General features: G+C 38.7%; 1 protein-coding gene across 9 annotated transcripts; it reads left to right on the plus strand.

Annotated features, from left to right (window-relative positions):
- The first annotated feature begins 838 nt into the window (after window positions 1–838).
- Window positions 839–27,018, plus strand: BCLAF1 (BCL2 associated transcription factor 1). 9 transcript variants are annotated; one of them, XM_030021273.2, is made up of 14 exons: window positions 1,342–1,476; window positions 7,061–7,199; window positions 8,267–8,340; window positions 10,424–10,547; window positions 11,417–12,322; window positions 13,795–14,466; window positions 14,580–14,749; window positions 17,499–17,604; window positions 18,534–18,618; window positions 19,345–19,520; window positions 20,670–20,850; window positions 24,430–24,576; window positions 26,292–26,501; window positions 26,646–27,018. In XM_030021273.2, the coding sequence occupies exons 4-14, from the start codon at window positions 10,444–10,446 to the stop codon at window positions 26,649–26,651; spliced, it is 2,763 nt and encodes a 920-aa protein (XP_029877133.1). In that variant the 5' UTR covers window positions 1,342–1,476; window positions 7,061–7,199; window positions 8,267–8,340; window positions 10,424–10,443; the 3' UTR covers window positions 26,652–27,018. The 9 variants fall into 9 exon arrangements, with proteins under 9 accessions (XP_029877130.1, XP_029877133.1, XP_029877131.1 ...); XM_030021270.2 differs by lacking the exons at window positions 1,342–1,476; window positions 7,061–7,199 and adding an exon at window positions 839–987; XM_030021271.2 differs by lacking the exon at window positions 7,061–7,199.
- Window positions 27,019–27,223: the final 205 nt, after the last annotated feature.

Genomic DNA, 27,223 nt, shown 5'->3' on the forward strand with positions numbered 1-27,223 from the left:
AAGAACTATGTGTGTGGAGGTTGTGTGCAGCCAATCCAACAACAGTTCTGGAAACTTTGCCCTAGCAAACTGGCTTCCTCCCACAAGTCCATTATCAAACAGCCTCCACATTAACAGTGCCTTATTGTTGGTTACAGCAAAAGCTGTAGCACACGCACTACACTTGAGGTACAAGTTAGTTACCCCTACATAAAGGAAAAAGCTTAAAAGGAGAAAGGGAATTGTGTGTCTCTAGGCCAGGCTCTTCATCAGTTAACCACAACTGCTCAGAACTAAAAACTTTCACTGTGTTTGCTTCAGCACCAGCCACTCGTTAGTTGCAGTCTCCATAGAAAGCCATGCTTAAAGAACTTAGTGGCCAAAAGAAATAGATCTAAGCAGTGCATTACTTTCCCTAGGCAGGAAACAGCAAACCAGCATTTGGGGATTACGTCTGCTTCCCATCTTCCGTGCCCTTTTCCTCCATCAGTTGGTTTTGGCTGCCTCCCAGTCACCGTCCCCCGAATTTAAAAACTCGGTTAAAATTGTGCATACGCATCCTTTCCTGCTCGTTTTTATTTATAGCTTTTTTCCTTGCCTTACAAATAATATGCATTAGCCTTTTAAAAAAATAAATCGTCTGTGTAAGATTTGAGTAGCATAAGTTTTAGGACTTACTCAGCCGACGCACATCTTTCTTTGTGCATCAGTCAATATCGTCCACCCACAGCCCTTTGCTGCACTTTTTTGGTGGTACAGAAACCCTGCGGGCAGGTTCGTCGGGCACACTTTAACCAAACGCTGCGCTGCTGTTATTGCAACCAAGCGATAGGCACACATCTGCTGCAAAAGCTGCTGCAGTAAAGCACCGCTGCTGCGATCTCCTTCCTGGTGCAGGGGAGCATCGGGTGCAAATGCCGCTTGACGGTGATCCGCTGCCTGGGCTCCGCTTTACAGACAAGCCCTTCCCAGCAACTCTTGTGGATGGATGCGCGCCCCGTCCAACAGGTAACCAGGCTGCGGCCGGGGGGCCGCGACCCCTCGGGTCGCTCTTTGGGGAAGGAGAGGGTAAAAGGCGACAGCTTTTAGTCGCGGCGGTGCGGGAGGAGGAAGGAGGAGTTGCAGCCGGCGGGGCATGGTGCCCCGTGGGACAGAGTGTGTGTGTGTGTGTGGGGGGGGGGTTGTAGGGCAGGGCCACGCCGCTCTGCCGGGGCACAGGCCCGGGGGCGGCCTGCGGTCGGCCGCCAGCGCCGCGGGCCGCCATCTTCCTTGCGGACGGCTACCCAAAACCAAGATGGCGCCGGGGCTGTGAGCAGTGCCGGTGTTTCCCCGCCCAGGGCGGAAGTGACGCACCCGCGGCGGCGGCCGCCGCCCCCCGCTCTCTATGGTGGTTTTTTCTTTTTCCCTTTGGGCCCCGCGTCTCTTCCTCCGGCGAGACGGGAAATGGCCGCCGAGCTGCCATAAGGGAGCGGGGCCGCCGGGAGTTCCGCCCGCCAGGTGAGGAAGGGGCGGAGGGGAAGGGGCCGCGGGGAGGCTTTGCGGGACGGTGGCGCGCGTAGCCGCGGCCGAGCCGGCCCCGGGGAGCGGGGAGAGATGGCGGGGGGAGCCTGAGGGGGAGCAGCTCGCTCCCCCCCCGCGCCGCTCGCGCCCCCCGCGCGCGGCCGCATCTCCCGCCTCCCCTCCCCCCGCCTCCGCCGCATTCCCCCGCCCCTCTCCGCCGTCCTCCCCTCCCGCTCCCCTCCCTCCCTCGTCTCTCCCGCCCCATCACCTCCTCTCGCGCCCCCCCCCCCCCCCCCCCCCCCCGCCCCCCCGGCCACGGGCCCAACCGCTCCCCCGGGGAGGGGCCGGCGGCCGCCGTCACCACCCTGCCGCGGGCTGCCGCCGCCGCTTCCTGCGGGAGTCGAGCCGAGCCGGGGTCGCTCCTCCCTGGGCCTGGACGGCGCCCCCGGGAGCGAAGGTAGGGAGGGAAGCGGCGGCGGGAGGCGGCCGCCGAGCCGCCTTGAGCTGGTGCGCGGCTTCGGGAAGCCTGCCGCGGGGCGGGGGGGGGAGCGCGGAACGGGCGGCCTGCCCCGTTGGGCCTCCACCCCGGCCGACCTGGGTTTGCAGCCTTTCCGCCATCCTTGTGGGAGATAGGCCCGCGGAGTTGGCCGTGCAGCACTGGTTACAGGAATATAAAATCTCCCCGTTATCCTCGCGGGTGTGACTCTTAAGGAGGGAAACGGTGCTGGGGTGAAAGGATGCTTCCCGGTATTGGATCAGCCTTTACGCTCGTTGCAGGAACTTCCCCTCGGGCATGACTGCGGTTCCAGTGCTTGTGCCTTAAATGCTATGCTCCTGCTTGCCTCCCTGCGCCTTAACTGCCCTGTTTAGAAATGCCTGCAAAAGCCGGCGAGGGGCTGGGGTGGGTTTTATGCGCCTTGCTGAAATGGGCTGTTACATTCACGGTGTTGATCATAATGAATACAACCTTTGCAGGATTTTGTCCTTTATTTCTCATTTGCTTTGTAAACCCCCTACTTTTCGCCTTTAATTTTCATATGTAAATCAGATTCTTGTTTTGTGTGTCATGGTGATCTTTTACCGAGTCAGTACGGCTTGTCACTTGTTTATCTCTGAGATCAAAGTTTTACCTTAACAGTAGCAGTTAAATTTTACTACAGAAAGACCCGGGGACATGCAAAACAAAGGAGTTCTTGACACTGCAAGTAGTCACTGCTTGAGTAATGGTTGGTTTATTATAAATAAATAAAAGCATCCCTTAGAATAGTTGTTCTCAGTGTGGGAAGGATTGATTAAAGAGCGTGGGGTTCCAGGAAAATGCTGTCTAGCTGTTGTCTTTCTCCTTCCTCTTCTTTCTCCTCTCCGATAACCTCATTGCTTTAGACAAAAGTGGGTAAAATAAGAAGGGGTAAAGGCTCTGGCTCCAAGGTGCACTCCAAGCATGCAGCTTCTTGTGGGAGGGAGGGTAGGAATTGCTTCCTCCCACTCGTCCCTTTTGATGTTGAGTGACAGGCTGTGCTGAATCGCAGGAAGAGGTTTAATGTGTTACATAGATCGGTACTTGGGGTGTGACTGCCTCTCTCCTGAGCACTGGCTCCATGGCTTGAGAAAGGCTTTAGTGGGCCTGGCTGTGTGGAGCAATTCCCCAGGTGAAGGTTGTGGCTGAGGGAATCTTTCTTGAGGGGAAGGGGGAAGTAGGGGCGAGCATGTGCCGTGGGGAAGGGTCTGTTGCCATTGGGGATGCAGAAAACTTGGAGTGGTGGTAGGAATTTAGAAAGGGTCAGCAGGGAGCTGTTGTTTGGAACTAGGCTGCAGGTATTTGGATGGATTAGATTCGGGCTGGTTGTCAAGGAGAGATTGTGGTGCAGGGATTTGAGGAATGCCAGAGAACATTTGGGGTTTGTTTACAAGTAGTGGAGATGGGTGAAGGAAACTACTGAAGAAAGTAAGCCTTTGAGTTACAACTGTATTCAGTTTATCTTATCTGTGTGAGAGTTTCTCCCAAAGGTATTCTCAAAAAGTGCATCGCTGTCTTGTTCACTGTGCTGGCACTGGCCTCCATGTAGCCTTGTGGTAAATGGGATCTGGGAGGTGATGCGGCTGAAAAGTCAGCTTTGTCTTTTCATCCAGAGTAGTTTTCCTCTGGATCAGTTCACTGCTCCAGCTCACCAAGCACGTATATGACTATTGGTCTTGGAACAAATGAGAGAGGGAAGATAGCCTTTTCTGCGGCAGCCTGCTTCTAGTTTATTGCAAAGAGATTGTGGAAGCTGCTGTGTAAGGGCATATGAAAACACAGTGTTTAAAACACAAAAAAATAACAAGAACGGCTATCCAAAACAATGTTTATCCAAAACCATGCTAATTCCTTTTTGTGTATTGACAGAATTCTTAGAACGAGTCACTTTGATGTCTGTGTTTTTAGTTAGAGGAGAAACATGCTTTTGTTTGCCAATAGTTTTACATAAAAGAACCGCTACCAATCATATGATGGTTTTGCAGAGCTGATTTTACTGTTACTAGGATGCTGTTTTTTGACTTAATTTGCAAATATTTTATATTGTTGTCTTTATAGAAATGAATGTATTAGGAAAAAAGGCCTTTGTATGTTTTACTGTTGCAGCTGACTTTTCATGTTGTAATTCTTACATGGGTCTGTTTTGTTTTTGTAATTGTGTGGATATTATGAAGATGATGTTATACAGCAAGAATATAAAATAGGGGGAAAATATGCTTCCCAGCTCTTAATTTTACATTCCAGGATAGTTTGGGCAAATTTGCTATGGCATTTTAGTATTTGGAGGATTCTAGTCATTGATGATCTGAGTAGTATGGGTTGACAGTCACTAATGAAATGCATTCTATTCTTATTTGTGATGTGCTGCTGTTAAGTTTGTGGGCATTTAAAAAAAAGGGAGTGGAAGGTAAAGGGTGGATAAGAAAGCATGACAGATGTACAAGCACTGAATAGATGCACTGCTGTCACTGAAAGTCAGTCTTATTATGTGTATTATGAGAGAATATTACAAATTCTGTGGGATTTCTTGAAGACTGTCCTATCCCCTTTTGTTTTGTCTGATTGTATAATCCTGATTTCTTTTGAAGCCTGAATCTGAATGAAAATGCATTTTGACAACAGCTTGTGAATGACTTTAACAAGATTTTGACTTAAATCTTCCTGACAGCTTTAAAGTAATGCTTAAGCAAGAGAAATGTAGACTACTAAATAACTGTAACTGAAGGATAGCTAAAATAATGAAGCTAAGAGGAAGCAGTGTTTTGCTAGTTTAAGTGGGTATAACTGTCCTAAAATGTCTTCAAAAATTTCCACGTGGTGTAAAACTTTTAAAATGGCTTAACAAATAACATTGCATCTGCAGCCTGTGTACCCTGAGAAAACTTTAACGTCAGTGGTGTAGTAAAGACTCTTAAAAATAATGTTTACCAGGAATTGGAAACAGTTTTCTTTGTCCTTCATTTTTATTTTAAACACAGCGAATGCTAACAGTGACATTTACTTCCTCATTATTGTGTTGCTTGTATGGGGATGAGCCTGATTCTGTTGTGTATCTTGTTTTTGCTTGATGGTCACACTTGCTGGCCGAGGCTGATTTAAGACACCCAAAGATCCTGCTGTTATGTTGTTAAGAAACTTTTCTTGACTCCCTCTTTGATTGTGAATGTGATATAGTATCTGACAGGTAGTGGACTAACTGTTTTTTAAAAACATCTAGGTTTCTGTGTTAAGGTTTGGTTGTTTGGGGATGGGTTGGGTTTTTTTTGTTGGGGGGTGTGTGTGTGGTTTTTTTTAATTTTTTTTTTTTTTTTTTTTTTTAAAGCTGCTTGCAAGTTCTGTTAAAAACCTTAAATTTGAAGTTTGTTGCTGCTGATGGCTTTGCCAAGCTGGTTTCAGGGAAGCTTTAAGATTGCAGTGCTGCCAAAAGAAGCAGTCCTGTCTGGCTGCTACTGCTGCAGCTTCCCTGTTTTGGCCCAAATGTTTGTGGGGCTGTATCATGAACCATATAGGAAAATAATTTATATTGAAACTGATCCTGGTGGTCCATATGTTTTTCTGATCTAATTCACTGTGTGGTTGCAGAAATACTTTTACTAGCATAAGGGAGAAGATCATCAGGAATGTGAGGAAACAAAGGATAGGAGAGATGGGACTGTTTCTTTAAACTAGCGGTGCCAGCTTATTCTGGTTTATAGTACTGTGGAGCTACAGCAACTTCCTTTGTAATATCCGGATTTTCTAACACAGGAGTGAAATGGTTGAGAGCCAAGTATCTCCTTTCGCATATTTAGGGCAGAAAGCAAGGGAAAAAGAAGCTTGAGTTGCAAAAAGCATGTGCATTACAGCCCTGGTGTTTCAGGCATAGACCATGTTCCTAGCAGTCACGGCCCTCTCTTAAAAATGCTCCGCGTTAGTGATGACATCTTGTGTCACATCTTAATAGGCACCTTTGGCAGACTCTGCGTCTCTTCTGAGACTAGTCCAGAGATAAGCTTCGTGCACTGAAGTGAGAGGGGCAACTAGTCTTTTGATTTAGTGATGATGTTGTGTAGCAACATATGATGCTTAGCACCTCTTTTTCATTGCCCTTTACCACTCCTGCCCATACTTGACATGGTGTAGCTACTACAGACTGACAATGAGCATGAGAGTCTGCAGGAGGAGGCTGTCAGTGATTTTATTTGATACTGTGAAACAATATTTTGTAGTTGTGATGCTGTCAGAGGAATGTGTACTTTTTCTGTGAAAGTGTGAAGCTTGTAGAAGCTTACTGTTATAAAGGAGCTGTTTTCCTACATATTTCTATATCTACTGCTATTATTTTCTAAATGAGCTTTAATAGAGGTTAATAACATTTTAGGTTTTTGTATATTGTGAGAATATTTACACAGACAAACCTTTATTCAAAAAACCAGCTATGTAGTCTTTTCACTTTTGTTCCCAAGTATGAATGTTGTTTGGAAAACGGGGTTTGCGTGTCAAGCTTTTACCTATTATAATGAAATGGAAACAAAAGCTGCAAATAGTTGAGGTTTTTTTATTCAATATTTATGGTTTTCTATTCAAAACTCTTTTTCTTTTAAAATGTTATATCCATATCCTTCTTCAAAAAAAAAAAATAGGGAGAACAGTAGCAAATATATTTCATCTGCCAGGGTTGGGCGTGGTATTTCCAATGGCTGTTTAAAAAAAAAAAAAAAATTGTGGCTACTTCTCACCTTTGGCTGTTAGAAAAGATTCCTAGAACTGTATGGAAATGACTGCCAGAGTTTGAGCTATAGTAATTTAAGATCCTGCCTTCTGCCTAGAGGTTTTAAAGGTGAAGTAACTATCTTGTTCTATATTCCCGGGATTCAAAGACTTGTCTAAACTAGGATTTTGGATTTCAGCTAACACCAACAGACTGTTTTTAAAAGTCAGAAGTAGAGGTGATTTAAATATTGATTTAAAATCTCGGACTGAACTTCAGCCATTTAGCTGCAGTTTGTATTACTTTTTCTGTACTAGACTTCTGAATGCCTTAATTAACCTTTGCTAGCTAATACCATCTCGCCTTTTGTCTAGACAAGATCTGAAATGGTCCGATACACTACTGTGCTCCTTCAGAGACTCATGCTTGCTGATGATGAGAAGTAAAAACTTAATCTTATTAAGGCATATATTTTGTAGAAATTGGAAATATCTTGGTCACTACTAGTGAATGGTAAGTGGACTTTTGAAAGCAGTGTTTATGGACACAAGTGCTACATTTCTTCTTTTAGATGAAGAAAACATTGAAAACATCCGTGAACAAGTGTGAAAGTGTCATTTAGGAGCAGTGGATGTCTTATGGCTTTGGCTTTAATGAATAAATGGTTGAGATGCAGAATTTCTGGGAGAACCATGCTGTCTGTATTGAATTGGGACAAAATTCCGAGTTACTTGAGTGGAATTGGAAAGTTTGCTTAATGTTGAATCAGACTATGAATGTATACATAGTTGTAAGGCTTTGAGGTAATTAAAAGCTGAGGCCAGTGAAAAGTTTGTACGTTTGAGAATGGTTTCATTATTGCAGTTATGCTTTGTTTCTGTATACCTGTAAAAAAGCTTATTTTTGAAGATGATGGTTATTTAGGTAAACTCATATACGTATGCATTTTAAACAATAAGGTATAAGAGAGTAATGTTTGTATAAATGTTGCAAAAGAAACCTAAATGTAAAGCTTTTACTGTTGTCTGAAGTCCTCATCCCAATTTTTTTTTTTTTTTTTTTTTTAAAAGATGGCTCCAGTGAAGTGCAACGCTGTATGTTCGAACTGGGCTAACAATTTGCCACTGTCCTTTTTGCCCCCTTCTCCTGTCTGCATGCTGTTCTTTCCCCCATAATCCAGCTCTGGCACTTGTTTGGCCCTTCATTAAGCCAGTTCGATAACCTAGCCATATGAAAATGATTTCTAGGTATCAAGACCCTGCTCACTGAAGGACCCAAAAGGTGTTAGGGCTGTTGTAAAGGTGAGGATAATGTGTTACACAGCCCTGTAAGCAAGGCTGAAGGAGGAGTGATTGTGTATGGAAGGGGAGTAGGATTTGCCCCTCGACAGTGGCTAGCTCTTGAGCTGCTCCAGTCTTAACGTGCTGCTTCACTGAGTCCAAGAGTAAATTTGCCACTTCTTATGTGTTGTCTTTTCATGATAAACGGATTAATGTTTGAACCCATTTAAGCAAAAGGTATTATCTGCTCTTTAGTAAAAGTTCATGTCTTTTGACAGTCTCTTTTTCTGTTCTGTATAGGGATCAGTATTGCTGAAAGCACAAATAGAGGGTTTTGAAATAATTGCTTCATTGGCACCAACTAACAGTTTGAGGTAAGATTAACTTAATTCTATTTTTAAATGTTCTGATTGAACCCAACCATTTAAGAGGAGAATTGATTTTGTTTTCCTAAAATTTATGCTTGCAGTAAGACACTACAATATATAGAACTTTCTGAAATTAGTCTATCTCTTGTAAAGGTCAGCTATCATACAGTATATACGTACTTGTCGTACATAGAATGCAAATGTATAAATGTTATTGTTGAATACAGGGAAAATCAAATTTCCTTTAAAGCTAAGATTGGGTTGTATTATAAACTTACGTGCATCTGAAGTTTGGTCTGAAAACTACTTGTAATAGCAATAAAGCTCTGGGTTTTTTTTTTTTTCTATCACTCTTGGAAAATGGGTATGCTTCATCTCTTACAACAGTTTAAAACCTCTAAATTTATGTTGCCTGTGAGTACATGAGCATAAGAGTTTATAAGCCATTTTCTGTGAGTTTAATTGAACACAATGAATTAGAAGCCATCATCTGAGTATAGGTTATGCAAATTTGCTTTTTAATGGAAGGAGCCACTAAAAGACAGCATTCAACATATTATTCTTCTCCAAGGTAAATATTTTTTCTTAGTTAAATGGAAAGCTAGTTTAGATTAAAATTAATTTTTTGCTGGGTTAGTTTCAGATGAGGTTACATTTCTTTGGGGCCATGCAAAGTCTTGTGCTGCTGTGGTGGGGAAAGTCATATGGGGCAGGAGGGACCAGTTGATAGGGGAAAGGTTGGTCTGCTGCTTTCTTTTGGGTTCTCTTATATGTGTCAAATCTCTGAAATTGTTAACTTTACATTAAGCTCTAACACTGTTTATTTGTCTTTACATAATTGAAATATCACCCAGGTAACAAGAAAGATTATATAAAGTACCGTGTGACAGAAAGTGCTTGTTGTGTTGAGCTTATTTTCAATACAATAATTCTAGGCTTTCGTGCGTGTTTGCAATACAAAAGCTAAATGTTTGGGTTTTCCATTTTTGTTTTAATTGTTATTAAACAATGAGGATCATAGGTATTGAGCATACGAAGGCCTGAAAATGTGTAGTTACTTGTTCACAGTTTATATTCAGGTTGTCTAATGTGACTTTTTTTTTTTTTTTTAAGCCGGGCAATTTCAAAAGAAAATGGTAATGGGTCAAAGTTTTTTATTAATTAAATTGGGGATTTTTAGCCACTGATCTGAAAAGAAAAGGTGTGTATTTTTTTTTTTTATGGCTAGCACTAATTAATTCTCAATATTTATTACGACTGTACATAAGAAGAAATGTTGGTTTATTATGAATTTATTTTCTTTTAGGACTCATTGCTTTATAATAAATTGTAATTTTCATAGCTTAGTTTGAGCTGAAAAATGTTGAATTCTGTTACAAGCCATATTATTTAACTAGTTAAGTTGGCCATGCATTTTACATCTAGTTTAAAAAGCAAAGTTAACTTAAAAAGGTGCAGGGTGGGCATATTGACCGGTGGAAAATCGGATCAGAGTGATTAGCTTTAGTACATGTGGTTAAGAGAAATAATACCCCTGGCTCAAACCAGCAGCTGCTGGACAGAGTACTTGAGGGCTTTTTCTTTGCTTATGTAAAAGGTACATTGTAGGGGACTGTAAAGTCCTTCCAGAGAAGGATTAGTGCATTGGAAATGCAAGGAAACTATAAACCACACAAATAGCAAGAACTTTGTTTCAAATATATTAAAATGTGTAATTGTCCAGTCTTAACGTTATTTCTTGCCTTAATTTGCGGAAACTTTTTTGTTGTTGTTGTTGCTTCCTCTCCTTCTACAGGATCAGTTTGCAATTAAACCTGGAAAACCTTTTACTGTTATACTTTATCTTTTCAGACAAACTGCGTGCACTGTAGCTACGTTAAATTCTTTAAAATGTGGTTGAGCTTTTAATGTACTAATAAATGTACTCATATTGTCTTCAAAGTTCTTTGGTTTAGGAAATACTACACCTCTTTCTAATATTCTCATTTTAGCATATAAAAATTTTGTTTATCTATATGATTTACATGGTCTCTAAATAGTTGCTTCCCTTTTTTTTTCCCCTCCCTTCACTGCTTTTCCTTTTGGGAAGGAGTATATCTACTGGGAAAAATGGGTCGATCTAACTCTAGATCACATTCTTCAAGATCAAAGTCCAGATCTCAGTCCAGCTCTAGGTCAAGATCCAGATCACATTCTAGAAAAAAGAGATACAGGTAAATTGATGTCTTACTGCATGAAAAGTTGGTTTAGTATATGAGTTTTTGTCTGGAAATTGTTTTTCACTTGCATGATGGTGTGGCAGAAGTGAGCCTGGGGTCTTACTTCATTTTAGGCTGTAGGTAAATTCTGCTTTGAATGTAATTTCTGTTACTTCAATTGTCTAATACTTGGCTGTTTTTTCTCTTTTCCTGTATCTCAAGATAATTTCAGAATGCTAATGGTTCTTCATGATTTGTGGCTTGTTTGATTCTCCCTTCCCCCTTCACATAATGTTTTCTTTGTCCAGTCTCTTTCCCTGTGATTTGTTCTGTATTTCTCATGCAGCTTTTCAGATCTGGAGTAACTTAAGGCTTCAGCAGATAAGCTTTGCTGTATCTTGTCTTCTCAGTTGCCTCCAGCCTTTGCCTCATCTTTCTTACTAGTGGACATTACCATCTCCCATAAAAGAAATGGCTGAATTGAATGTTTACTGCCTCATCAGCTGCTGTCCACAGGCTGGCATATTAAACTGGGGGTCATGTAACTTCATGTTCGAGGCTGTGAACCATGGTGGTTGAGGAACTGAATGCCATGCTCCAGAATGGTGATAATCTCTAATGGCAGGGCAGGCCACTGAGGCTGGTAATGTTTTAATCATGTGATGCTGAAGTCTAAGTTTCACAGTCCTTAGGAGTGTAGGCATGTTTATTATAATCTTTTGAGACAGAAATAGATAGATTGTAGAAGTTACTTTAAGACTGTTAGTCTGCTTCCTTTACCATTCTGACTGCATTTGAGAAATCTAGCATTTAGTGGCAAGGCACTTTTTTGTTTGTTTTTATTCTCCATTTGTCAAATGTTAATGTTTGCTTTTTAATTTTAGTTCTAGGTCTCGGTCAAGGACATACTCACGATCTCGCAGCAGGGATCGTGTTTATTCTAGAGATTATCGCAGAGATTACAGAAATAATAGAGGAATGAGACGTCCCTATGGTTACAGAGGAAGAGGTAGAGGGTATTATCAAGGAGGAGGTGGTAGATACCATCGTGGAGGTTATAGGCCTGTCTGGAACCGAAGACACTCCCGAAGCCCTAGGCGTGGCCGGTCACGTTCCAGAAGTCCAAAACGAAGGTCTGTGTCTTCCCAGAGGTCCCGGAGCAGATCTCGTCGATCTTACAGATCTTCCAGGTCCCCGAGGTCCTCTTCATCTCGTTCTTCATCCCCATACAGCAAATCACCTGTCTCTTCCAAAAGACGTGCGTCTCTGGAAAAGCAGGCAAAGAAAACTGAAGGGGCTCCTTTGCAAGATAGCCCCTTGAAAAATAAATCACAAGATGAACAGAAAGATACATTTGAACATGACCCATCAGAGTCTCTTGACGATTTTAACAAATCATCAGCAGCTTCTGGCGACATTTGGCCTGGCCTTTCAGCGTATGATAACAGTCCAAGGTCACCCCATAGTCCTTCTATTGCCACCCCACCTAGTCAGAGTTCATCTTGCTCTGATGCCCCTTTGCTTAGCACAGCCCACTCAGCAAAGGACACACCTCAACATTCCCATTCCATTCAGCATAGTCCTGAGAGGTCTGGCTCTGGTTCTCTTGGAAATGGTTCTAGCCGTTATAGTCCTTCTCAGAATAGCCCATTGCATCATATCCCTTCGAGGAGAAGCCCTGCAAAGACAATCCCATCACAGAGTGCTCCCCGTGAGGAGGCTCGAGTGCGGTCATTTTATCCTGAGGGTGGTGAACAGGAAACTGCGAAAGGTGGAAAGTTTATGAAAAGGTAAGAATTAAATTACAAACCTAATGTTGCCTCTTAAAATGCTGTCTGTTACAGAGTTTTGACAAGATTATCACTCTGCCTTGGAAAACACAATGTGGAATAAATATTACTAATTTTAGTCTGGTTGGAGTTGAGCTTGAAACATATGCCTTTTCCTCCTAAGATGCTTCAAGTTCTTGGCCGTTGGCTAGTGGAGATAGGGACATGTATTGTTGAGGAAAAATTGGTTTGTGCTTTTCCTTTACAGTGTATTTTCTTATACTCCATTTACTGTTAAGAAAAATCTTAACTGGAATAGTGCATCAGACTTGCTTGTTTGATAGGGAATTCTGTTCAAGTATTTTAAAATTTTAATGCTTCATGTAGTTTGAAATGCAAGTCTTCTGGAAGTCTAAAAATGCAGATATTGCACAATGATTTCTTTGTTAACACGAACAGCATCGATTGCTAATTGTGTGGTGTAGTATCACAACTCTGATGCCTTGACTTTCATTACTTATGAAAGAGGGTAGGTCTTGGTATTCTTGGAACATAATTCTAGTGATGTGAAGGATGACATATTTAAAGTTCAATGTATATTTTCCAATTAACGTAAAATTCTTCAATGTGCTCTTAAAATGTTTGATATAGTAGTAATTTTTAAAGGTTGTAAAAATCTGACATTAGACTGTTCCTTCCTAAAATGACTTGTACTTCAGTGGATTTCTTACAAAATGAATTATAGTGGAAAGCTGTGACTATGCTATATAGGCTTGATTGAAGGCTTTTAAATGAATTTGTCCAGTCAGTGATTTATTATGTAAACATACACTGCTTAGAAGATCAAAAATGCAACTTCCCCTGTGGTAGATGTATTGGAGTTGGTGAACGTGTTACAACCTATGTGAAAATAGTGCATAGATAAGGCAGTGGCTGAAATAATTAATTGGTGAGTGTGTTTCTGTGTTTAGGAGAGCTGCCTTCTAAAGGTTCCCTGCTTGTACACAACATAGTGAATGCATTAAGCCTGTGTCGGATTTTGGAATTCTCTTAGAAATGTGCAGAATCTTGAATATCATTCACTTTTTTCTATGGTACTCCTTTAAATTTTTCACTAAAAGAAGTACAAAAATGAATTGCAGTCTGAATTATCAAATTTCATGTGAATTTGATGGAAAAAATAACTGGTGTAAGAGAATGTGAAACTGGGTGCTGATTAACAAAGAAAACAAACCACTAGCTTTTTTATAAACTCAAGCAGAGAGTTTCTAGGTGTTCTACAGAAAGGCATTATATTCTTCAGATGCCTCCAGTAGTACATAAATGACAGTGGGTACAGTGTTAATGGTGTGTGAAGTGTTGCATGCTGAAGTTAAATTGCTCAGAGGAATGTATTTTCTTCTTTTTGGTGTGGGATTGACACAAAAGAGGAATGCAAGTAAACTGGAATGAATGCACTCCAGAGTTACCAGTCTCTTCTTTGCTATCCACAGGTACACAGATGAAGAGTCTAGAGTATACCTGCTTGATAGGGGTAATACCAGGGAGAAGGAGGCCCAGAAGGAGAGAGGATCAGAAAAAGGGAGGACAGAGGGAGAAAGGGAATGGGAGGAACAGGAAACTTTAGATTTTTTCATTGATAAAGAGACTGGGAAGGAAAAGTTTAATGACTCTGAAGGGGAGGACACAGAGGAGACAGAGGATTACAGACAGTTCAGAAAGTCTGTCCTGGCAGATCAGGGTAAAAATTTTCCTACTGCATCTCACCGGAATGCTGAGGAGGAAGGAGCCAAATACAAATCTAAAATATCAATCAAGGGCAATAGAGAGAGCGATGGATTTAGAGATGAGAAAAGTTATAAGCTTAAAGAGACTGGCTATGTAGTGGAAAGGCCTAGTGCAACAAAAGATAAGCACAAGGAAGAAGACAAGAGTTCTGAGAGACTAATGATGAAGAAAGAAACTCAGTCACCTGAGCAGGTAAAGTCTGAAAAGCTCAAAGAACTCTTTGATTACAGTCCCCCTCTACACAAGAATCTGGATGCGAGAGAAAAATCCACCTTCAGAGAGGAGAGCCCACTTAGAATCAAAATGATAGCCAGTGACTCCCATCGTCCTGAAGTTAAACTCAAAATGGCACCGGTACCTCTTGATGATTCCAATAGGTAAATTATTCCACTTTACAGTGTGGTTCTCCACCTGCCTGCTGTGTCATTCCTCTTTATTTAAACTAGTGGTTTCTTTTTTGTGTGTCTCTCTTGTTGTTGATGCATTTTAGACCTGCTTCCTTGACTAAAGACAGGCTGCTTGCTAGCACACTTGTCCATTCCGTCAAGAAGGAGCAAGAGTTCCGATCCATCTTTGACCACATTAAGTTGCCACAGGCCAGCAAAAGCACGTCAGAGTCATTTATTCAGCACATTGTGTCGTTGGTTCATCATGTCAAAGGTATGTATTCAGTTTATCGTACTGAATATACGTCTGACAATTTCATTTCAGCCTGTTTGCTGTCTCTAGTACAGGAAGGTTTCAGCCCTCTTTCAATGTTGATTTAGTCAGACTTTCTTCCTTTTGAGGTACACGTAAAAATAATTAGAAAGATAATAGCTACAGAAGCTAGTATAAAAAAACCCAAGCAGTGTAGAGCATAATAGCAGTTATACTATGTTTCTGGATAAATTTTTGAGCATCAGTAGCATATAAAGTTTGAATTTTTGCAGTGTAGTTTTAAACATACTACATTGGTCAATCTTTTCTTACTTAGTTTTCTTTTAATGGCTCTAACATAGAATTTTATATTAAGTGGTGCAATGTGGGTTGATAGGTGTCTTTTGCACTGTAAATAAATACAATGGCATTCCTTTTGGAGCACCCTAGAGCTCATTTCCAGGTCCTTACTAGAAGGCGTTTTTGTCTCAAAACAATAAGATTTAAGAAAAATTGTGCTCTAGATGATACTAAAATAAACTGTGATATTTCATTTTATTCCTATTTGACAGTATTGCAGTACTGGAGCCAGGAATTTCACTTACAGGAACTTGGCAGTGGCTAAATAAACCTCCATTAAAGGAATTATACACCAATTATTTTCTGATTTAACAGTAGTAGCTGTTGCTTACTATAAACATGCAAAAAAAACCCCAACCAAACAAGAACAACAAAAAAACCCACCAAAAAACCCTACCAAAACCCAAACCCAGACCATCAAAGTAGATGTATTTCATTTAGGTCACATATCCTGTCAAAGTTTTCTGATGGAAAAATAGATAATTCCTTAAAATCCAGTGAGGATATCTGGAGAATTCTTTAAATGCTTTATTTCCATAGCATTTACTTTATTTCACTGGGCTGTTGTCTTGTTTTTGTGTTTGATGTACTGAGATAATATGGAAGAAATTGCTGGTGAAAATAATTTTGACGTATCATCATACAAAGGGGGAATGTGGAAATGCTTAATTAGGTGACCAGTTTCAGCATATCTACCTGTAAGCATTGTTTTTTAAGATGCTTTAGCTTCTAGAATTGCAAAGATTTGTGTGTTAGAAATACATGCTAAGGTTCTGTTAAAAGTCTCATTTTGTTGGCAAAATTCAGATTACTAAGGCGAAATGATTTCCTGCATTTTGAATTACTTATAAAGGAGGAACTAATAGTCAGCAATAATAGATTATGATAATGTATTAGATTTAAAAAAATTCTTATTGGGACAGCTGTATAGAGTATAATGATTTGTTATGAAAGTATCTATTTTATTGATATGTAAAGAGATTTAAGGCTCAGTTCAGTGAGAGCTTCTGTAAGTTTTTGCTTATGTGGTACATATGTAGGCTGTAGGTGAAATAATATTCCTGAAACTCTCACATGTCAATCACAGAATAGACTGTTTTTCTGTAAACTTTGTATGTTAAACAAATAACTGTTAAATGTAACAGCTTAACAGCCAATCTGGTCAAGTTATTAGAATATGTACAGTTATGGTTGTTTTTGAAAGCAGAACCTCTCTTTAAGTTTGAAATTTACTGTAGTCTGTAATCCGATTATAGTAACTCTTTTGACAAATTGCAGTTATGTTCATTATTGGTGTGATGCGACCAGTCTGAACAGCTCTTTATTAATGTAGAGCTGAAAATGCCCAGTGATGTTTTCTTTTTCATTGTAACTAGGTCCTGGAATGTGTTTTGAAATGGCAAAATCCATGTTACAAAAGTAAAATAGCTGTTGAAAGATACAGATGCCAAACAGGCAAAGTTGAACCTTCTGTCTTCCTGGCAAAAATGGCATAAAAACAGAGTTGCTAGCTCAAATTCCTGTGTTTGATGGAATTATGATTGAGGCACTACCCTTGTAGTGGCCGTTTCAAGTTTTAATGGTTGGTTATGAGACAAATACTGGATGCCGGGCGGTAAGTTGATACAGATGTATGTTGACCTGTTAAGCAGATAGCTTGCTTCATATGTAACATTTCATAGCTCATGACTTTATGTATTTCTATATTACATTTAAACACATTTGTTGAGCTGGTTTAAAAACTGAGTTTTGCTGTTGCTAATTTAACTGTCTCTGAAGGAAAGAGAAAATTTGTCAGAGAAGTTGTCAAGTTTGCCAAGATGCCAGATGCTTAAATGAATTTATTTACATATAGGTGTGTTAATTGTCTTGGATCGTTTATCATCACAACCTCAAATCAAGAAATTGTACTCCTTTAAGAAATGACTTGTTAGGTCATTCACGTAGTTATTGAAGCATACACTTAAGTGTTTTCACTGAATTAACTCTTACTTTAAGTTAAAGATGAGATTAATAGTAAAATGTACTTATTGCAAGTATTCGTGACTCAAAGTAACTTCATTTTCTCTTACGGGCAAAGTATCAAATAACTGTTAAGAAATTGCTCCCTTCTCTTTCATTAGAGGAAAAGGTCATTGAAATGAGCAAGTCTAATCAGTAAATGATGCCTGAATTAGATGTAATACAGTCATGGCATAGTTATAAGTAGTCTTGCAGTGATGCTGTGCACTGTTACTTTGTTTGGGTTACAGAATGTGTAAAAATAGGGAAAACACCACATTTGCTTGTCCTGATAGATTTATTGAAAATACTATGTTTTTTGCCTGCTACTTGCCTTTCTGTCAGGAGTAAAATACCTGTCAGTTGAATTAAACTAATGAAACAGTGTTTTTTCTATTGTAACCAACAGAGCAATACTTCAAGTCAGCTGGAATGACCCTAAATGAGAGGTTCACTGCATATCAAAAAGCTACTGAAGAACACTGCACCCGGCAAAAGAGCCCAGAAATACATAGGTACATGTTTACTGCATATGTAGATGCTTTGTGTTTCAGATAATGTCTGCTACTATTTCTTTTGAGAACCAAAAGTATTTTTCCTAATCTGTATGGAGCAATTTGTCAATTTCTTTGTAAATACAAAACACCAAAAAAACCCACCAAAACCCCCTTCTGTAAAAACTCATCTGAGCCAAGTCTGGCTTCATCTGTGGCGTTGTAGCAGATGTCTTCTCTACCTCTGTATCTCATTTGGGATATATTTACTTTTCTCACATGCAGTGCTCCAATATTGAGGGGCATATGTCTTGAAGATGAAAAGAAGCCCTGTACATGCATCTTTATTCTTCAGTATGAAATGTTCCATCTCATACTACTTTAGTTTTTGTGTGTGTTAATTTACAGCAGTCTTTTTTTTGAAAAATCTGAGAGCCTGAAAGGTAAGAAGGTAGGCATGCAGATGTAGTTTCTGATCATGTGCTATTTATGATGCAGTGTACTATATTTGTGTTGCATGTGAGGATATATTATCTCCATATTCAGTATCCAACTTTACAAGTTTTCTTAACTGTTCAGTATTTTTGACTTACAGCAAACTATCACAGTGTTGATGATTTCTTTGGGGGGTGGATTTTCAGCTGGCTACGTACACTGATCTTCTGAAATAACTAATTTCACATATTTTGTATCTTCAAAGCTGTACTTAAAATGTGAAAAACAAAACTGGCTATTTTCTATATTTGTGTTTCTAGCATACTTCACACAAAACAGAACCAAGATTTTTAATTTTCAGTCTGCTTCTGTATTCTGGTGGGGCTTTATATGTAAAAAATTTTGTTGTACTGCAAAAATGCCTTGTTTCTCAGTTTTCTGTTGAAAAGAAATGTCTGAGGCCATTAACAGTCACATACATGTATGGCAAGACACTGCTTTTATTTTACATTTAGGAGGATTGACATCTCTCCAAGTACCCTGAGGAAGCATACCCGTTTAGCAGGTGAAGAGAGAGTCTTTAAAGAAGAAAGTCAAAAAGTAGGTTCTAAGTAAACATCTTATCTGTATTTCCGAACTTAATTTAATGTGTTTCCCTTTAAATCTGAACTTCAACTTTGTGTTTGTGTACGAAAATAAAAAAAAAAAAAATTATTGTATCTGGAGTACTTGGATTTAGAATGTTTTTTTTTTTCTTTGAGTAAAACATGTTAACAAGAAGCCAGTTTATGTTGCATGATTTTGCTGTATTGTTAACATGGCATATAAGGTCAAGTCTTCTCCCACCCTTCCTTTCTTCTTGGACGTTTCTTGACCAATTTTGCGGCACTAAGCTGCCCAAGGACAAAGAATAGAAAGAATAGAGGGGGGGGGGGGGGGAGGTACCGAGGTGGTCAGTGAGTAGTATGGTTGAATTGCAAAGGTGCTTGTGCTCTGTTAAAAACAATTTGCCAGAAGAAATGAGTATGTGAACATCCTCCTAAACCATGTTATTATGGTCTGTCTGTATCAAAAAGTAGATAACCCATTGGCTTGATGGGAATGCTTGTTTGAAACTGAAATTCTTAGCTGTTCTTTTTTTAGATCTAGCCATTGCATGTAAAGGGCATTCACTTAATGTCAGTTTGTGTGCTGAAGAGTGTTGAAAAAATAGGTAAATTCTATCTTGCTTTTTTGAAAATTGATGCACAGCTTACCTTTTCATTCAGATTCTCTTCTGGATATTTTATTTCAAAATTTTGTTCCAAAACATATATTTGTTTACAGGGAGATAAAAAATTAAGGTGCGATTCTGCTGATCTTCGGCATGACATTGACCGACGTAGAAAAGAGCGAAGTAAAGAACGAGGAGACTCAAAGGGTTCCAGGGAATCCAGTGGGTCAAGAAAGCATGAGAAAACTCCAAAAGATTACAAGGATTACAAATCTTACAAAGATGACAGGTAAATATTTGAAGTCCCTATATAGGTTTTTAGCTTCTAATTAGCCTTTTGTAATTGTAAGCTTAATTGCTTTCAATTTTCAATGTATAATGGAACGTTTAAATTTAAACAATTAAAATTATTTGTTTTACAGCAAATATGTATTATCTGTCTTTTACACGGCTTATGGTGGATGAGGACAAAAACTTTGGAATAGCAAGCTAACACTGAAAAAAAAAATGACAAATTAATCTGTCCTATTATCCAGGCTACATCAGGAGGTTGGACTTCAATGCAGTACATTTCTATAAACAGTTTGTGTAAGAACTTTGGTTCGTTATGCTTGATTCCGCACTTTTTCAACTCATAACACCCAGAGTATGAGAACTGTACTGATACTTAGGTTTTAACATGGGTGAGAAGGGGAATTTTTATTTTTGTCTAAAGCCAGTGGGCTGTTTTTAAGAAAAAAAATTAGCATATCTCAGTGGATACTGTGTAGCAGTGGTAAGAGTTACTTCAGGTATGACCTTCCTTTGAATAGAATATTAAAGACTTGTAAATTGGGCCAAATTAGTACCACTATGGGGTTACTAAAAGTCTTGCTGTAGCAGTTTTTTTTCCCTGCTTTGTACTGGATATACAATGAATTTTTACTTACGCTTCCTGTTTCCCATTTACTTTCTGACTTTGGTATCCACATTATCTTCCACTGGCTAATTCCATACAGCCATCTGCATAGGGAAGCCCACACGGTATCTTCTCAACAGTGTGCAAACTGATCTATGTAAACTTACTGTAAAACTTTGCCTTGAGAGTTTTCTTCCCTTAAATTTCTGTTTTTCTGCCTCAGAAGAAAGGCAGATCTTAAAAGTAACAAAATCTCTTCATGGCATCAAAACCTAGAAAAATGGTATTTGCAGTTTGCAGACTGCTGCTTTCCAACTCACTAGCAATAATATACATTTAGTGCATTTAAATGTGTAAGAGGAGGCTGGAAAGTGGAACTATACTTCAGCTTAACATCTGAAATATGTAACATGTATGTGACTTTACCATCAGAAGGGGGATAGTTTTTCATAAAATATAAAGAGACCCCTTTTAGTATAGCATATTACAGACTATCTAGTACTTTTAAAATAGCACACAGTGTATGTTTTTATTTTTCAGTAAACAAAAAAGAGATCAAGACCGTGCTCGATCCTCCCCATCTTCCTCCCCATCATCTTCCTCATCCAGTTCTCGAGAAGAAAAGGATTGCAAGAAAGAAAGAGATGAAGAGTTCAAAACCCACCATGAACAGAAAGAATACTCTGGTTTTGCAGGAGTCAACAGGCCAAGAGGCACCTTTGTGAGTTGCTCGCTTACTCTTCCCCCAAATTATGAACACTTCACCAATAGTAATAGTATAACAAATAAAATGAGGAAGTGTTGCAGTGATTAATGTTAGGCTAGACTTCTTTCATAGCAGTGATTCTTGAATTCTTTTATGTGATGTACCAAACCTGAAAAGTTGGGTTTTTTTCCCCAGCACTGCCCAATAGCAGCTAATTGGTGTGTAAAAATGCATTAGCATACTACTAGAGACCCTAGTGGAAGGGTAGGAAAAATGATTTCTTGCTTATTCCTTGCTCTCTTATAATTATGTTGTTTACTAACAGGATCTGAAAATTTACCTTTCTGTAGAGATTAAATCTTGTGATCTGTTGCCTCTCAACTACTTGCATTTTCTGTTTTTCCCTGTCATTTTCAGTTTGGTTTTGCCCTCCTTTGTGATGCCTGCAACTTGTTAAATAGAGAATGGCGCATAACTAAAAATATACCTCAACCTTGAAACAACTCTATTGAGGAGAGGAGATGGTATACTTGTTTTTCAGTGTTTCTTTGGCCTGGACTAGCCACAGTGAGCATGAAAGCTCATTAATTTAGCTCTGGAATATGTTTCAGCATTGTGATTTGGAAAGTGACACATTGACCACTATAGCCTTCAGAAAAATTTTACAGTTAAAAATTCCATGTTAATGTAATTACTGATACTTAAATGGGAAATATTGAAGCGTTAGGAAAGACTAGGAATCAATAAAGGAGGCCTTGAAAAGAGAAGGAACACTTCAAACAAACAAACAACTCTCCCCCCCCCCCCCCCCCCCCCCCAACCAAACCACAACAAAAAAAACCCAAACAAAACAACAAAAAAAGCAAGTTCTGTGTTTCGGTGGGGAAAAACTGTCAAATAGACTTACATAATGGGTAGGAGTAATTTCATACTTCCACAATAATTCCTTCATGTAGCCTGTAATTAAGACTAAATAACACTAAAAGGCATTGTTTGGTATAAATGCATGTTAAATTGTTTTGTAGTAGTGTAAAAAGTTTGGAACTAGACACAAGGGTGCCTGAAATGTATGTAGGGTGTGCAATACTCAAGTTAACGTTTGAATCTTCCAGCTCAAAAACTGTCCCTACTTAGAAAATTCAAAGTTCAAAACTTCTAACACTAAAAATGCATCATTTCCTCCTTTGTTGTTATTTTTTTTTTAATGTAATTATGCTAAGGAACACTCATGTGGCATAAATGTATAAATCCTTGGATGGTGTAGGCATCAAATATGACAATATCAGCACAATTTCTAGCTGTATAAGGTAGTGGCACTGAGTTAAACAAAAGTAGAGCTTAAAACACCCTCTCATCTCAAAGAGAATCAGTTGAAGAAAACTCATAATTGATGGAAGCCTTACTGCTTTATAAAACCAGATTGTACATATCATGAAAGAGGTGCTACTTTAGATGAGATTTAAGTAGATGTGAATTGGAAATGTAATAGACGTCTACTAATTTAACTATTGGTGACTGTGCAATAATAACTGGTTAACGTTCCCTAATGACATACACAGTCACACACAGGCTTACTGAACAAACTGTGTCTGAACAGGAGAATTTAGATAGACCGACCTGTTGACTCAAATCATCTCTTCAGGGATACAGCTTGCATAGTATTGAAATATACAGGCTGGCTAGTGTAGGAACATCTGTGTAATTCAGGCTAATAGTGGCTGCATTCCAGTAAATACTGCTCTGCTTTTGGAGTAAATAAAATGTTTTGGTTGTGAATCCTCCTCAAAGCAGGAATAGGGGATAGGATAAGGGAGACTTTAATGAAATTGACAGCTTGGCTTACATGTTAAATCAACAATGATTCTTCACTAACACTTGCTGATAGACTATAATGCTTAGTTCTAGGCTTCTTGTACATAAACATCATGAATAGTTTTGAAGTAGGAGCACAGAAATAAGGATAAATAGAATGTTTTAATGACACTGTCATTAGCATCCAGCTCCTAAAGAATTCTGTGTGTAACAGTTCTGTTTAAAAGCAGTTTTCTCTTTCTGTAGGTGTACTCTTGTCTTTTTTGTGATGGTCTTTGCAGTAACCAAGCCCATAAAGATAATACCATAGTGGATTTCATCTGCTGTATTTCTTTGCCTGAAAGATGATCTGGTGGTGGGGTAGTGTTAATACAGTGCCGAGGAAAGCTCGAGATCTTTTTCTTAAAGGGAATCTGATCATAGGACCTAATATCAGGAAATGCTGATCCCTCTTCTTTTTTTAATCCTGTCATAATTTTGTCTCTACATCCTTTTGGCCCCCTCACTGTGATACTGCTTTTTGTGCCCTAAATTTGTAAAGGTTTCAAAGCTATTGGAAATAAAGCATGTAGTATTTCCTCTCTTGTGCAGTTTTTTTCAGGTGATAGTCTGTCACTTCCCAAGTGATTCTCTAAGCATTTTTTTTTTTCATTTGCCTACAGTGTATTGGACAGGCCTTATGAGCCTTTTACAGACTGTTTTTCAGTATGTTTGATTTCAGAGTAGTTTTAAAACTGTCCAGCATAAATTCTGCATTAGCAGTGTTAGAGCTTTGTGGAACTAAGTGTGCATAATACTCCTCTTTGAAGTTAGTTAATTATATCTTTTTTTGGTCTATGTTTATGGAACATACTTATTTTTAACAAAGGGAATTAATTTTCAGTCACGTTTTTGTACAGATACTCTGAAGACCCAGTTCTGTATTTTTAACTAGGCTGTTTATGGAAATGGTGTTCTGTAGTAACTGCAGGTTTTAGCAGTCTATCTTCCCAACCTAACCTTTCTTCTCTGCTTGAATGGAGGGTATAAACTCCTGTTTAATGTTTCCTACAAGCTAAAAATTTAGATGCTGAGGGAACTGTATGTATTACTACTTAGTATATTCTAGGTTAAGTATTTTCTTTATTGCCGTGAGACTTTTTAGCCTAACATTTTAAAATCCTGTTAATTCATTATAAAGAATATTTAAGACACTACTTTTCACTTCAGGCATTGTTACTCTGCACAATATATATTGTTCATTTTTCAGAGTAAAGAGTTTACTCATTTGAAATTTAATTTGGCCTAAAGTACATTTCTGAATTGCAGTTGAAACTGTTTGAGTAACATAAAGTAGACATACTTATTTGAAAACTGCATTGTTTGTATGTATTCTAGAATCACTTTCTTTTAACTGATAGGACTGACACCATAAATGACCTTTCTTTCCCCCCCTGATAGTTTTCTTCTTTCAATCTAGTTTTTCTGTTTGTTTTTTGTCTATGAACAGCTTCAGAAGCTTCTGCTGACCTTTTGTCGCAACACACTGGTTTACCAGCAAAGGCAATTTCTTTGGTGGTTGTGGGTGAATTTATGCCAAGAACTCAAATGTGTTTCAATTAAGTTTATCATTTCAAAGTGAATGCTTGACTATATTACTTAAGGTAATACGTGAATGTGAAAATGGTTTTACACTTGCAGATACTGTAATTAAGCACAGAAACAGCGTTTTCAGTAATAGAGAATTTGAACTCTTCTTTGTGGTTTTATGTAAATGGATTAAATGACATCTTGGTTAATCAGTTTCGAATTAGGGGCAGAGGAAGAGCCAGAGGAGTCTTTGCTGGAACAAATACTGGTCCCAGCAACTCAAATACTACTTTTCAGAAGAGACCGAAGGAAGAGGAGTGGGATCCTGAATATACCCCAAAAAGCAAGAAATACTTCTTGGTGGGTGTGGAGAACTCGATATCTTATGCATGCTTTTGTTTTTTCAAACTTTCTACAAGTGTAGAAGTAGCATGCATGTACAGAAAGGGACTTTAGTTACGTAACCGTGAGAATACCAGGGTGGGTTTAGTGCCCGGTTCTGCTTCTCTTGTGTCTGTCCGCAACAGGCTGGCAATAACTGCGGCCTGACGGGGAATTAATCTCCAAAACTTGCATCAGTGCATGGGGAAGAAGGCAGACTCAGACTAAAATTACTAAAAACAAATTTTAAACCAAAAATACTTGTGCTGTCTTTTCCTGAATTTATGTCTGTCTAGCATTTGAGCTTTGTCTTAGATTTGTCTGGAAGTCTGCAAAAGTGGAAGATCAGGAAAAGCTGACAGTATTTGTGGATGTATGTAGGCTGACTCTGTTATTAGCAGTCCTTCTGTTCTTAGTTTAATAGTGTGATAGTCATAAGAAAATCACCTTAGTTTTGATGCCTTTTTCCCATCTGGATTATGAAAGGAGGACTGTTGATGTAACCACCCAGTAAGTAGTGTAGTCTACTGAATACGTAGCCTCTGTTCCAGTTGATTTCCTTAACAATGCTAACTTCTAAGGATATTGTTTCACCACTGAAAAATGTTAAGTAGTGAAGATTAGAGATTCTTCTGTAGCATTATAGTTTGTCACAAATATGCTAACAGGTAATCCAAGAAATAATGCAGCCATGATTTGGATGTTTGTACAAGGAGCTCTCCTCCATCTCCCCACACATATATAAACTTTTCTGATCAATAAACATAGAAAGATATGTGATAATCTAGTCATTAAGAAATGCTATGATAGCTAGAACAAATAATTGTAGCTATTAAACTTTTTTCTCATCTCTAAAAAACCCAATTTTCAATTTAAAAAAAAAGCTACCCTTTAACTGTTCTTATAATATATAATTCTTAATAAACTGCTTTATATACATGTGGTATGTGTTTAATAGTTCAGATTTCTTTCCAAATCACAAGTAAAAAAAGCAGATATTGAAGCAAGTGTACCTCACTCTTCTAAAGAGAAACTTTTTTATATTAAATAATTGTCTGTAGTGTTCATGCAGTGCACAGAATGATTGTCAGAAGACTTACCAAACTATGTTAGGCTATATTTTGTAGCAAGATAGCAAATTTTAAGCTTATTAACCAGAGAAACTCAGCTGCTGTTAATGTCAGATTTAAACAGTTTAAACTTCATTTGCCCTGCATTGCACAGGTGAAGCAAGGTGTCTGAAAACTGCCTTCAATTACCTTTCCTTAATAAGTATAAAGAACTTTATCTCTGCATTAAAGTAAAAATTAAAAAAAAAAAATCCTAGCACATTCCTAGAGCTTCTTCCTTTAAAATCACAGATTTTTTTTTTTCTCAAAACTAGTGAGTAATGCTTTCTTCTGACTGAAGATAAGTAACAGATAACAGATTTGCTACTCACAAACATTTGAGTAGACCCACAGCTAATGGGGGGGGGGGCTCTTAAAACAATTTTATTGTTGTGGTTTTATAGCATCATGAATTGTAAGGATATATTTCATAATGCATTCTATAAATTATGATCTGAACTGTTAAAAAGTTATCTTAATTTTTTTTTTTCCAATGTATAGTATAAATTTGATATAGAGTACTGACATTTAATGGGTATATTTAAGAGGTGTCCTAACCTTATTCTTTGTCTGGTATTATTGTAGCATGATGACAGAGATGATGGTGTGGATTATTGGGCCAAAAGAGGAAGAGGCCGTGGTACTTTCCAGCGTGGCAGAGGGCGGTTTAACTTCAAAAAGTCAGGTAGCAGTCCGAAGTGGACACATGACAAATACCAAGGGGATGGGATTGTGGAAGATGAAGAAGAAACGATTGAGAATAATGAAGACAAGGACAGACGCAAAGAGGAAAAGGTAAGCAGTTTAGTGAATTGCAGATCAGACAGTTCATCTTGCAGTATCTCAAATAATTGTGTGGGTGTGTGGGTGGATCACTTTAAAAGGTTTTGGAGTTCGGTTATTAACAGTTTACAAGAAGACTTTTCTTTCTTTCCACAGGAATAACCCTGGAAGAAAGTTGTAGCTGAAAGAGCAGCTCTTGCACCACCCACACAACATTTTTAATATGTTTTTTTTGTTGTCAAATGAATGTAAGCATTTTACTTAAATTTTACTGTTGGAAAGTAGTTTAGAGGGATTGTTTTTGTTTTAAGCCTTTAGAAAAAAATCTTGATATAGTAAACTATGTTAATGATCGTACAGGTAGAAAGTAAAATATTTGTAACAACTTTTAAGAAATTTTACTGTTTGTTATATGCAGTGTAATTCTGCTTTGTCCAAATATATGGTCAAGTACAACTCTAAAAGTTTTGATTCTCCCCTATGTCTGTGTTTTATTCTGAAGTAAACTTACAGCTCTGCACACCTGAAATCTTGGAGCAGCATTTTTTATAAACTGATTATTTCTGTGTTGCCTTTTTATAAGAATTGTATTTAAGGATAGTTATCCAGTCATAGTGTAAGTACCAATGAGTTGTGCAAAATGCTGATTATACATTAGTTCACGAGAATCACATTTACATAGTGTGTCAGTGATAAACCTGGATTCTTACTCCACCCTGCTAGAGTGCTGCAAG

The sequence above is a fragment of the Aquila chrysaetos genome, chromosome 8, assembly GCF_900496995.4.
Source record: "Aquila chrysaetos chrysaetos chromosome 8, bAquChr1.4, whole genome shotgun sequence".
NCBI classification, from domain to species: domain Eukaryota; kingdom Metazoa; phylum Chordata; class Aves; order Accipitriformes; family Accipitridae; genus Aquila; species Aquila chrysaetos.

Bases quoted from the DNA above. Each gene is read 5' to 3' on its own strand.
- BCLAF1 (XM_030021270.2), top strand. From the start codon at position 10,444: ATGGGTCGATCTAACTCTAGATCACATTCTTCAAGATCAAAGTCCAGA. The intron at 18,619-19,344 runs GTAGGTTCTAAG...ATTTGTTTACAG, and splicing joins TTAAAGAAGAAAGTCAAAAA to GGAGATAAAAAATTAAGGTG. The intron at 19,521-20,669 runs GTAAATATTTGA...TTTATTTTTCAG, and splicing joins AAATCTTACAAAGATGACAG to TAAACAAAAAAGAGATCAAG.